General features: G+C 39.3%; 1 protein-coding gene across 2 annotated transcripts in view; it reads right to left on the bottom strand.

Annotated features, from left to right (window-relative positions):
* The window catches only part of TTLL5 (tubulin tyrosine ligase like 5), a 126686-nt gene that overhangs the window by 74936 nt on the left and 38244 nt on the right, over positions 1-13506 (bottom strand). For both annotated transcript variants that reach the window (XM_054275833.1, XM_054275834.1), the window contains 8 exons: positions 11850-11963; positions 11390-11481; positions 10707-10769; positions 9750-9788; positions 8703-8848; positions 7441-7732; positions 3356-3476; positions 1636-1782 (listed from right to left, as the gene is read on the bottom strand). In XM_054275833.1, coding sequence (XP_054131808.1) covers positions 1636-1782; positions 3356-3476; positions 7441-7732; positions 8703-8848; positions 9750-9788; positions 10707-10769; positions 11390-11481; positions 11850-11963 — 1014 coding nt within the window. The remainder of the gene's footprint in view (positions 1-1635; positions 1783-3355; positions 3477-7440; positions 7733-8702; positions 8849-9749; positions 9789-10706; positions 10770-11389; positions 11482-11849; positions 11964-13506) is intronic.

Genomic DNA, 13506 nt, shown 5'->3' with positions numbered 1-13506 from the left:
TACAGACATACCAAAACCCCACTGCTTTAGCAAAGACTAAGAAAGTAAAATAGTACAGCCTATGGCAAATGTGCCTATACACTGAAATATACTGGAATAAATGATAAGCCTTTGTGGGTGAAAATGGGAGCAAATTTTCAGATACAGTCTATTTTATACCAGTAGAACAGGTTGGCACTAGAGGTTGGATTGATACAAACATAACTGTTCCTTAGAAAAACCTTCAGACCTGTCTGAAATACCAGTACCAGTTTAAAAACTTTAATCTGACCAGACTTGACCTCAACTTCATTTCTTCCTGTTGTTACCCTGAGCATTCCCAGGAAAAAAGGGTCAGGTACATATTTTAATACATAATTCAAGACAGGGAAGTTAAAGTCAGTTTGGGACATCTTTACCATTTACTACTTAAGTAAATGTCTGGATAATATGTGATGGGTTTAACTTAATTTGCTGGAGCTGTATTATTCTGTGTCATTATACCTGATATACAATGGCAAGTATTGAATTTGCCATTTAATATATTAAATCTACTCATATTAAAACTGAAGTTACAAGTCAATGAAAGAAGTCTGTATGCTGGAATCCGAAATCAACAAGCCTCACAGCCTAACAGTTTCTCAAGGGCTTAAACACGTATGCCCTGGAACCTCAAGTGATATGTTCTCACTTGTTTTAACTGAGAAAATATGTTTATGCACTGATTTATTACCAGCTACAAAGCTTTATTTTGTGAATTTACTCAAGAGTTAGCAGAAAATCCTAATGTTTGAATACAATTTGAGTGGAAATTATATCCAAAGCAGTTGCATTCTTCACTCACCACAGAGCCACCCAAGTGCTTTGTGGTTCCTCCTAACAGAGTACTTCAGTGAGCATTAGGCATACAAGGCACTCCCTAGAACAGACCTGGTTCAATACCAACCTTGATTAGACAGATCAAGTTACCAGATGTCAGTTCTGACAAGGCAGTGTAAGTGAACATCCTCTCCTAACGAGTAGAAGCTTGAAGGCCTCTGCACAGCTGCCTCTGAAAGCTGAATTTTAATTACCCTTGTTCTAACACTGAAGAAATGCTAGGGGGCAAAGGAAAGGGGAAGCTGTCCTTGCAGGAGGAAGATTAGGTTGAAACCACTATGCTAAGAACAACATCACCTACATCTAAAGATGTGAAAATTATTTAAATTAGGACCCACAACTCCTTTACACTGAGCATGCAGAGTACATTACTACAGATATGTAGCAGTCTCTCAGTATAGCAAGTAAATAGTAAAATACATATTTCATGCTGTTCTGTATAAAACAAAATATCTTTAAAGAAGCCCCATAAAAATAAGAAGTGGGAAGAGGCATTACAAAGCATTAGAATCAAAGGCAAGGCAAAGAAAAAGCACACTGCCAGTTAAATTCCACTTCATTTCAGCACTTCTTTTTATGCACATAATTACTGGCCTGCACATATTATGTAATAATATTGTTGTCTATCTGACAATTTCAACAAAGTACCATTGTTGGATGCACAGCTGCAAGCAGATCATGTAAATAACAGAAGAGTGCCTTTGAAACAGCCTGCACGAAACACTTTGTAAGAAGAAAAGAGGAATCAAAGAACCCATTTCAAAAAGTGTAAGTCACCTTGTTGTAGCAGATGATGAACTCGCCCAGCTGGCGAGCCAGGATGCGCCGCCTGTCCGTCAGTCCTACGTGACGGCTGGGGAGCAGCAGCCTCAGAGACGGACGCAGGTTGCTGGCAGCTCGCTTCAGAAAGCGGATGATGAGGTCCTGCAAGCAAGAGATGGAGTTAACAACGTGCTGTCTGCAAGGTGTGGGGAGAAGAGAATAGAGACACTAGAGCAGCTAAGGACTGGCAAGATCTATGCACATTGTCCTGAGAAAATGAGCTGAAACTGCCAGGCAAAGGCATTCTGCAATACGCACTTTTAATACAGCCCTATAAATCCAATGTGGGGGAGAAAAACAGTGGTGTATCTTGCCTGAAGTGGGTCAAAATTTTGAACACTTAGGAAATGTTTGTCTCAAAAGCATAGCAGATAAAGGAAAAAATAACCAATCAGCAAAATGCAGTGACACACCTGTAAAGTCCAGTATCTTAGGAGAATGTTTCCAAAATCCCACAGGCAATGTGTTAAAGGTGGCCAGTGGAAAGTGCACTGACATAAAACTCTCTCAGCAGTACCACAGGAAAGGGGATCTTGGTCAGATATCTCCACTACAGTGGGTAGTCCCATTTCATCATTTTTCAACTACGTGCTATTGCCACATCCTCTCCACAGCACTAGATGTCTACATCTATAGCCATGTAATTCCAGTCCCTCACCATGTCTGTTTGACCTCTGGTGGGGGAAACATATGGCAAGGCAGATCCTAAGGCAAGATGCATCCTGTGGGTGTTTTGAACCCTTTCTGTCTCGCCTCTGGATTTGCTTTTGCTCAGGAGCTCTGCTAATGCATAAATGAGCAGCCTGACAGCCAAACTATTGGATTTCACAGCTCGCCTCTCACTGCCATTACTCCAGGCTGGTTTGATCTGTTATTTTAAACATTAGTCTTTACAGTACAGCAGACAAAGTGACTCTCAAAAAGCCCGTTTTAATTTCCACTTGGAAAGAGCAGAGGTAACATTTTCCACTGAGTTGAATGATTATTCTTGACACACAATTTTATCTCTAAACTACATTTTCCCTGCAACACACACTCAGTGAGAATATATGCAGAAAGCTCAAAGAGCCTACTGTACAAAGCTCTTTTAGGAAGGTTTGTGAAAGGATCCGGGATTGCTGTGCTTTTTAAAATGCATACATATCAAACACAGGACTTCAAAATACTGCCTTGAAAAGTCTATCACTTTTGCTTTCTCTTCTCAGTGGCTTTTACTTTAATTTCCTCTATCTAGAATGCAAGTAAGATTCATAAACACAGATGTCTGGATATATTACAACAGTACATAAGAGAAAAAGCTTAACTGGGTACCTGTTCTATTTGAATAGATGAAGGCTTTGCTTAATGCAGCACAAACCAGATCCTAACAAGTACTCTCAAAGAATCTTCTAGAGAAGAATTCAAGAGCAGGTAAGCTCAGAAATCTCAGCATGAGATCTGAGGAGCCTGAATGTCAACAAAGTCTAGTCATTAAGAGCTGTCTATCATTGCTCTGAGGTCTGTTAGCGGTCCTACCACATGGGTATATTAAAAATACAGCACTGGCAGCTAGATAAAGATGAACAACCATCATCACAGTTGGACTTCTGTACTTGCAAGAATAGGAACTGACTTGAAATGTCTCAAGGTAGATTCCAACTTGGTTTTTCAGCCTGGCCAACACAAAGCTTCTTACCATTTGCTCATCCTCTTTGGCAACCCAGGCAGGATTCTGGATCTGTTCACCAGCCTCCTTCACCAGTCGGAGCTGAACGTGCCGTAGATAGGCAGAGAAAGCTGCACGAGCTTGAATCTTGCTGGGGACAAAAAGAATCAACCAGTTACCTTCAGAACAGGAATGGAAAGAGTTACAGCAGTGAGGCACAGCTTATGAACCAAAGTACAGTCAGCAAGGTCCTCCTAAGTGCACTAATGCTGAAGCTCAAAGAAAGGAGAACCCCTTCACCCCATCAGCATTTTCAAGCAGACCTTCAGTTCACCAAGATGGGGTGGTAGGTATTGCAGGAAGTACACAAGACAATACACACTCTCTCAGAGAAATTCTAAAAATGGAATGTTCTTCCTGCCTTTTACAGCCTTGGTTACTCTCCTCTAAAAGCCAGTAACGTGGACATCAGCAAAACCATATTTTTAAAACAAATTCAAGGCTCTACTGGGCCTCTGTTTTCACAAACATTTTGAACACCACAACAACAGACCATAAAATAAACAAAGGGCTTGGTACTGGTGCCAGAGTTATAACAGAGGCCCTGTAATTCCCATTAGAAATGAAAGAATTAAATCTGTGAAAGTGAGCTCTTCCCCTGCTAGCTCAGGGATACAAGCCAAATTTCATTGAGCAAGGCACCACTGAGGAATGAGGGAACATCAGCAAAATCTGCTGTGCAGCTGGCTGAACATGTTGGGAAGCTGTAAGCATAAACTGAGGAGAAGACTGGGAGGGACACAGCTTCTCATTCCCTTGCAATAGTAGCCACTTTAGTATATGCATCTGTTTTGAGAGAAACTGCTGAAAGCTCTGCCTAATTCTGTTCATTGTCCTCTTGGTCCAAACCTTATCCGCAAACATTCTGCTCTCCCAGCCTCTGCTCTTCCTCATTGTTTTCCCCACAGTTGCTAGAAGCTTTTCATAAGGATATAGCAGCAGATTGGCCTTAGTGTCAGCAACAGATTTCCCTTTCTATCACAGGAAGTGTCCTAATATGCTCTGTAGAATTTTAAATTTCATCTTCAACAAACTAGAGTTTTGAACCCATTACTTTCCTGAAATATTATTCCAGAACTTACTGTTCAAATAAATAGGAATCTCCTCTTTCTGCCCAGCACAGCTTCACTTATGAGCAGATTATAATTGCTTTTTCTTTCTCCAACATTGTCCTGTACCTTAAATATAATCCCTGACAGATCCCCCACCTTGAATGTTTTTGTTAACAGAGTTGCATCCTTTCATAGTTTTCCTTTTATTAATGTGAACTACCCACATTTGCCAGTGTCCTCTAACAAAGCACCCACAATGGTGACATGATGAGACCAGCAGCTCACCTCCACCTGTGTTCCACTCACAATTTGCCTTCCATGAATATGGGTGATACAATATTCCACATCAAGTCTCAGAAGTATGTCAAGTGATAAGCCCTGGAACACATTTGGTGTTTTCATGCATGCATGAGCTAGGACTTCACAAACTTCCTCTGATCAACCAGCGTGCAAGACATTTTTCCTTATAATTAATTTCTAGTTGATGAACACCCAGCTGACAGAACTTCTGGTGTAAATTATTAGTTCTTATAAGCATCCCGTTGTACTTTGTGCTACTGAATTTCATCTTAGTTATATTATTTATATCCTCAAGGTCATCCAGTTTCTCATATGTAGTCCACTACTTTTTTCTTATGGTAATAACTCCCAAATATTTTCTATCAGCAAATTTCATTAGCATATTTGTACATTTTGTGGCATTATTGATTATATAATCAGCCTCAGACCAATTCCTGAGGAACCTCACCACATTTTTTCTACTTGTATTCTGCTTCTTACAAATATTCTTACATACTTATATAGTCCTTATGACTCCAGGGACACAAGTCCTTGAAATGCTATTAAAAACTCTGTGCAGCAATTAAGTCTTTCTGGCTTATAGGTCTAAAAATTTCAGGAACATTATGTTAGTGTTACACAGAAATCATACCATAGCAACACTCAGAGAGATCAATGCATCCATTTAGGTAAGAATTGGAGCTAAAATAAAATACATTGGAAGTATCCATGTATCAGCTTAATCATCAACTTTTGATGCTTTTGGAAGGTCACACAGGGCCAGAGAAGGGCTAAGCCAATGACAAGTACACATCCTGCTCATAGCTATACTGCAGCAACTATACATGGTTACAATTTCTGTCTTCCAGGAACTTCAGTGAACTCCAGAATGCACAGCAGGCCTTGTGACACCTCTGAGCTCTGCATGCTACTAATCACTACATCTACCTTTTCATTCTACATGTGTGGAACACTGGGAGAACTCTCCGAATCCCTGCTGAGAGCTGATACTCTCTACATCAGGCCACCATGTATCAGAAAAAGCTCTCACCTTGGCTTTCTAGAGCTGCCAGTTTTGGTGTAGGTACAACTCAAACATCTCATGACCAGTTCAAGATTTCTGCTTGATAAAAAGCCCCCATTATCAACATCAGCACAATAATACAGGTCTTTGCCTGCACCTGAAATTTCTGACTAAAAACTACAGAAGGCTTTTGTTTAACACTGCCTCTCCTTTTGTGGGGGTGATATTGAAACCTGAGGCCTTAAATTCAGAAACAAGTAACTTGCTTTTCATTTTACTTCCTTGGGAACAGGTTTGCTTTGACTATAATTTCTTTACCAGTAACACCCAAAGTGTGGAAGGCAGATATTTCCTCATCAGGCTGACTAAAGGAGAGAAAAGTCCTACCACTTACAAAAACTGACTAGAATAGGCCTGGTTTTTCTTGGATGAAAATTTTATTCAGCTCCTCTGCCTGTTGAGCCCATAAGCAAAGCTTACATGAATGACATCCCAGATGGGGCCAAGCCCAACACAATCTCAGAACAAGAGGTCACCACAAGCCTTATACCCTTCTGTGGGGAATCCCAACAGTGCTGGGTGCTGAGCAAGATTCTGCCAGGAACATCAGACAGAGACTATGTTCTTGGCAGGAGTCAGTTCTATATATATATAGATATAGACACAGCATTGCTATGTTTATCCTCAAAAGAGGTTTCAGAATCTTCCCTGTCACAGCAGCAAATGTCCTTGCCACAATAAGACATCAGAACAATCCCCAAAGCTATTGAATAATTCATAGTTTCTCCCAGAAACTAAACTAAGAAAGCAACAAGAAGAAACATTTTCTCTACCTCTATTTTTCACAGAAAACATAACGCTGCTTCTTGTCTAGAAGATGTGTAGTCTTCCTACTCAGGCATATATAACCATCCTTTCTTTTTGTACTTTCTGTCCATCTGCAATTAGACAGTTTTGCTAACCACATTCAAGGGGAGGATCGTGTTTCAAAACATTTGGTTAAAACCTTGCTTGGTGTTTTTCTATAGAATCTCCTCCAGTATATCTTTTTTTCCAAGAAAGAGCCATGCCTCAGAAGACACTCTATTCCACACCATCCTACTCAACAACATGCAATGAGATGTTTCAGTAATTTGTCATTCTCAAGTTACTTCCTAATTTTGCTCTCAGAAGGCCATGACCTTGAGCAAAGATTACTACCAGAGGGAAAAATTCTACCATCAAAAATAAAATCACAAAATGAGAAAACTAATTTTACAGAGAGACAGCACTGAGATACTCCTATCCAACCCTTCCTGGATAATTTAATGTATGTTTATAACCACTTCTTGGCAAATGCAAAGAATGAGAAGAAAAAAAATTAGAATTCAGTAACAGACATCCTGCATTAAGTCAGAGGCATTTTAGAAGCCTGAGCTGACAAAGAACAGCTTACATCATCAGATCAAAGAACAGCAATGGAAACTATAGGGTCATGCTTTACACTGATCCAACAGGTCAGGCACTCGGGTAAACTGTCAGACTCTGCAACGGACTCCCTTCTGTACCAACAAGATGTTAAGGCAGCCCACAGTTAGACAAAAATCTAGGCCCTTTTCTAGGGCCTTCTTATCCCTTCACATTCATAACGTGCATCCTCCATATTTTAACTCTTATTAACTTCAAGTCAAAACTAGAGGCAATACGCAGAAAATTCTCACCTCAAATTTCCTTGATTCTGAAGAATCTGAAGCAAGTTAAACTGAGGTTTTGAGTCTGGTTTTTTCAGAAACAGCTTTTCTCCATTTCCAGTTTTTTTGTTATGTTTTTTTGGTAACCTCTCCTTACAAGCAGTTTTCACTGAGTCAGAGAGCTCTGGCTTGTTTTTCACCGGAGTGTCCGAAAGAGAGCAAACACTTCTATCTACATCTTCATCTTCATCCTCATCCATCTCCTCTTCCTCCTCACCTTCCATGTCAGACTTGAAGGACAGCTTTGTTGGTTCTGATGTGCCTGTAGTAGAGGAGAAATCACGAAGAAAGTGGAGAGGACTGTCTACTGCTCACACCCTTTTGTTTACCCCTAAACTCCTTTCTGCTAGGAGGACAGAACACTGCCATCTTAGAACACCATCTTAAGTATGACTGTTCTATATTATTCTGTCTTTCATCTTGTACATCAGTTGAGAAGTCCATTTTCCCAGTATTACAGAACACAAAAGAACACTAAGATTCTTGTTTTAGCCTTACAAATGAAAAAAGAACGCCCACACAAAATCAAAGAGGCAAAGGCATTTTCCTTTATTTTTATCCTGATTCTTACATACATACTGACATACCTACACCCACACTTGATATATATATATATACACACACACAAATTTTTGTATGCTGTGTGTCAAATAAAGCTACAAAAATCTAAACTTCCACATGAGCCAATAATGATCATAGAGCTTAAGACAGCAGCAAAAACCATCTTATAACATCCAATCTCTCCTACTGCAATCAGTACCATACAGCTACTAGAAAGAGCTTAGATAAAGGCAGGAACAGTCACTTGTGGGGATCATTCACCTCCGTACCCCTTTAAGTTTTTCCAACACCAGCTTGGATAAGGACTTCTGTTCCCAACAGCTTAAGAGTCACAGCTGTCTAGGAGAATCAATCTGAAAGATCCCATCTTTCTCTGAAAAGCTGAAGAATTACAGAGGCACACATACTGTTGAATTCTTTACCCAAAATGCAACAAACAAGCTCATCTCTAAGTAAGCACTGATTACCTTTAATCATACACATGGAAGTGTGGGAAGGTGGGAATGAAATTCAAGGCACTAAATAAACAAGAAGCTCAGAACTAGAATGAAGTGAAAACTATTAACATTTGAAACAGAACAACCCCATTCACACACATTTCAAATGAAAAAGTCCTTTGCTTGCCTTTTTTTTTTTACCAGCTGCTCATTTAGAACTCTAGCCATGCATACCTAATGCTCTTGCCTGTGCTGCTCCAACCTTGCCACGGTATCGCCGCCGCTTCCGTAACTCCAGTGAAACGAGCTTCCTCTCATAAAAGAGAGCATGAGAGCCCACAATTTCCATCCTCCTATCCAGCCTTCCATGGAGACCTGCTCTGGGAAGCACAGTACACAGATATCCCTCAGTCACCCTTTATCTTTCTCTCCCTGATAACACAAGAGACCAAACTTCAAGAAACATTCTTGCTGATACACGGAAGAAATATTTACCATCAGTCTAACTCTGCTCTACTTAAGCCTGTAAATGTTTGAAGAGAGTCTTGTATGTACTCCACCTCTCAAAGCTCCAAGACACACCCACCTAGTGTCACAATTTCATGACTGAGCAGCCTCTGCCCATCGTGCAACAGCTCAGGGCACAATTAACATTACAAGAGTACAAAATAGAGAAGGAAAGAGAGCATGTTTACATGAATCTGATTGTTTGAACCATTTATGTAGACAGCTTGTTCTTCACTGATCAGATATAAGCATTTTAACATAATAAAAGTGGAAAATGCCAAACTTTCTACAAGTTCGACCTAAGACAAGGGACAAGGAGCCCTGCCAGATTCCAGAAGGGAAACATCAAAAGTAACAATTTTCTGCCAGTGCACAAAAATCCAGAAAAGTGCTCCCCATGATATAAGAGTAAACAAGCACAGAAAATGCTTATTGTTTCATTTATCTTTTTAGTTCTAACAAAGTGAATATATGAGTATATGAAGTCCAAATCCTTGTGCATGACAAGATCTTTCAAAGAGAGCTCAATGATAAGGCTTATCAATATGATAGGAATACCAAAGTGAGAAGTGTATGAGGAGAAATTTTAAGATCCAATGAAAACATGAGCTCTCCATATCTGGGTATATTCTTTTTGCACTGTATTTATGTTTCTAAAGTTATTTTCATGGATTTCAGGTAGGAAAGGTGTTGACTCACAACTTAGAAGATGAAGCTAAGGAAATCTAAATTTATAATAAATCCTACAAATTATTTAATTAAGAAGCTATTTACCGGGATCTTCCAGTGAGGAACTCTCTTTTTGTCTTGCTCCTACATAGAGAAAAAGGTCAAAAATTACTCTCCATACCAGATCAGCCTTGATTAACAAGCCTTCCTAGTCTTTCACATGTACAATGTAAAGACCATATTTACAGAATTGCTTGAGTTCTATCTTAAAGAAGAAAAAATAAAAAGGGCTCCAAAAGAGGAGCCCTGAGCAGCTGTACTACAACTGATGCTTGCATTTGTCTGGCTTAAGCTGGAGAAAGCATCATTTAGAAAAACTCTTTAGACACATCCCTGAACATACACAGAGAAAAAAAATTGTACAGCACTGATGCTGGAAGAACTTCTGTAAATCCTGTCTCCTTTCTCAGTCACCTTGTCTTAGTAGTTACTTCATAGTGGATTTCAAATTTGCACAAGAAGAAATGCTGATCAGGAAGGGCATTAAACACACAGTGAAAGACACTGCATACAACTCAGTGGAAGCTCAGCTAGTGGCATGAACTGTTCCCACCACCCAGAAAAAGAATCATCAAATCATGACTGCACAGATCAAGACAGGGATACTAAAACATTGGAGAAGTCAATTTCAGGGCTTACTGTACATAAAGACAAACTTTAATGTGATTTGAAATTTGAAACAAAAGGTAAGCCAGGACCACCTATAACCCTTTCACAGAGAAAAAAAATCATATAAGATCTTGAAGTCTTTTCATGCCTATAGTAATATTAGTACTCCAAAGATTCCCATGCCTTTTGAGTATTGTCATTTTTGCCCTTGGTTTCAGAAAAGCAACACAAATATATGACCAACAATCATTTGCACACTAGAAAAGAGATGCACAATTATCAGCGCTCCTATAAATCCCAGACTTGTGTTTATAACATTGGATAAATGATGAATCAATCCTTTTTGTACTGTTTGTGCCCTTTACCTCTCTCCCAAACAGAGAAGCTTTCTACCTGTCCTTAAACAGACGTGTAGCCAGCATGTAGTTCATTGATGTCTTGTGCTCTAGAAAAGATCTAGGAAAAGGAAAAAAGAAAAAAAAAAAAAAGAGGATTATCAAGACAGCTCAACTCAATGAAAGGCAGTACAGTGCAGAAATAAATGGCCTCTAAAACATATCCCAGAAGGGGATTCAGACAACATGGTGCACCACAACAGAAAAGACAAAAGGAGGAGAGCTATCATTTCTGAGCTGAAGTTCCTGGTGATGCAAGAGACAGAGAAAACATTACAGACTGGAAAAATAAACATAGAAAATTGTAATATAGTATAACTTTCAGAAGGAGTGAGTTCTATATGGCATTTATGGCCTAATGACAAGAGTACACAGTGCACAGCTTGAGGATGTAAAAGTAGATAGCAAAAATCTGAAAGGAAGACATTTTTATTATAACAGAAAAGCAATACCAGAAATAATGTCCAACAGCTTTCCATGGGGTGCAGTTATGCAAAGCAGCAGCTGATCCCTTTTTCTGAACAAGGGATCAGAAAAAAGAATATTCAAGGCTAAAGTAAACTTTGCCAAAACTTTTAACACATCTTTTAAAATGCCAAGATAGCTGATCTACACATTTCTAACACAGAATATCCATCAACATGGAGCATTAGTGCCATCCTATCGGATTTTTATTCTTACCCATAAAGGTCCCATGTTAATGGGGTAGGGAATATCCGGATGAAGCCTCCTCTCCGTTCATTTTCCTCCCTCACTCGTCGAAGAACTTTGATCTGATTAAAAAGAAAAATAGAGAACAGTCAGCAAAATAGAAAACAAGGAAAAATAAACCTTCCAAAAATCTCTGCATTTCAGAAAAAAAGACTATTCAGTCCTGCAAATGGACTAAGTAGATAATGATATCCTTAATGAATTTTGTCTTGCATTTAAATTTGGAAGGAGTCTATCACGGCTTCAAGCACATCTCTGCTTGGCATGATTGCGGGCAAGCGCAATACGAGCAGTAAAACTCAAATTCTGTTTCAAAAATTACTCTTCTCTCACATTTTTCATTTATATGCACCTGCCATTTGTTGAGCAAATAGCCCCACATACTGCATGAAAGCCAAGGTAAATAAAAGCTATTTAATAGCCTCCTTACCTCCTCCATGGAGAGGCCTAGCATAGAGCTGTTGTGCCTTCCTGCTGCCTTTTCCCTGCCTAAGGGCATTGAGCTTTTCACTTCAGCATCGCCGGCAGACAGAGGACGGGTATGCTGTAGAGACAGTGTGAGTCCAGATTTGTTTTTTCCTCTCTCAATTTTCATATTAAAAAAATTACATTCAAATTCCAGGACCCCATTCCTAACAGGATCTACACTTCAGGGCACTACAGGCCACAATTCACAATTCCACACCCCAGCTGTTGAAGAGTCCACAGCCCAAATGTCACTACATATGAGTACTCAGATTCTTAGATTTTAGCACAGCAGGCACAATTCAGGCATCACTGCCAATGTTTACACCGCTGGCCCATTCTGCAAAAACAGGAGACATACCAAAAACAGCAAAGTCAGAATGTCATACAGGAAAATCCTCACCCAAGGGGCACTGGAGTCAGCACACACAAGAACCAAATACATTTGGATTCACACATCAGTGGTACCAGAACCATGATTCTCTGTTCTAGCTGTGTTGCTATACTAGAACAACAGAACTGTGATTCCACGGTGAGATAAAAGCTGCAGGGAAAAGTTCACCGCCTTTTATTCTTCTGTTGCTATACTGCTCAATTTCAACTTGCTACTTCTCACACTTAACAGACACATTCTGCAGATGTACACAGATACATCATGCAAATTTGCATACATATGCAAACTTTTAAAAATAAGCAATAATTTGCAGACCGTGTCACTAAGCTTATTTTTAACCTGATGGGCAGTCCTGGCCAATTCTAACAAAAGAGCAGGAATTCAAAATGTCTTCAAATCATCAGGATTATAAAATTTTAAAATCCAAGCAAAAAAATCTTTCAACTTGCTCTCAAGTACATTTAAGATGGTCTTAGGCTCAGTTTAGATAAACTACCTCTGAAAAAATAGCATTAAAAGAGTCTACTGAGAAGGTCTCAAGCATTTTTACTAAATTCAAAAGTTTATTTTAGCTCTATATTGAGCAAAGAATGCACAAAAAGCCTTAATCTAGAAAGAAGATAAAAACCTGACAGAAACCTTAAGGTGGGTAAGTCCAAGGGAATATCCCATACTGCTCAGATATAAAAAAAAAACTCCATGGCAAGATCAGGAAGCATCTGTATTTGTAAAGACTATGGGAATTTAATTCCATTCTCTCCATTTCAACAGAAATGAGAAGTGGCTACTCAGAATCTGTAGATGAAGCAACAGCAAAAGCAACAGGCATGGCACTAGAATAGGTAATACTGCAGTGATTGGCACAGAAAAATCCAAAGAAAAAACAAACATAGCAGGTACCAGCTGTAACATTTTGTTAAGTCTGATTAAAAACATAAGAGAAAACAAGACAATCTGGATGAAAAGGCAGGAGACACAAACATCTGTAGAAGAAATAAAATGCCAGCAATCAAACAGGTTTGCTTGATGCTGTGGATGGCACTAAGTTTAAAGACTTGTAAGTCTTTCTTTCTAACCTTCCTTCCATTTCTACTCCACAGCTCAAAAATGTTTCTTAACAACTTTCTCTAAAACCTGAGAGGCAAAAACCATTTCTCTTAAAAACCATTTCTCATTTCCTGGCACTACCATAACAATCCATCATCATGTGAGAACTGTTGTTCCAAGA

This window comes from Melozone crissalis, unplaced genomic scaffold, assembly GCF_028551555.1.
Source record: "Melozone crissalis strain CALT ecotype California unplaced genomic scaffold, PUWL_Pcris_2 ptg000018l_1, whole genome shotgun sequence".
NCBI lineage: Eukaryota > Metazoa > Chordata > Aves > Passeriformes > Passerellidae > Melozone > Melozone crissalis.
This window is presented reverse-complemented; position numbering and strand designations above follow the sequence as displayed.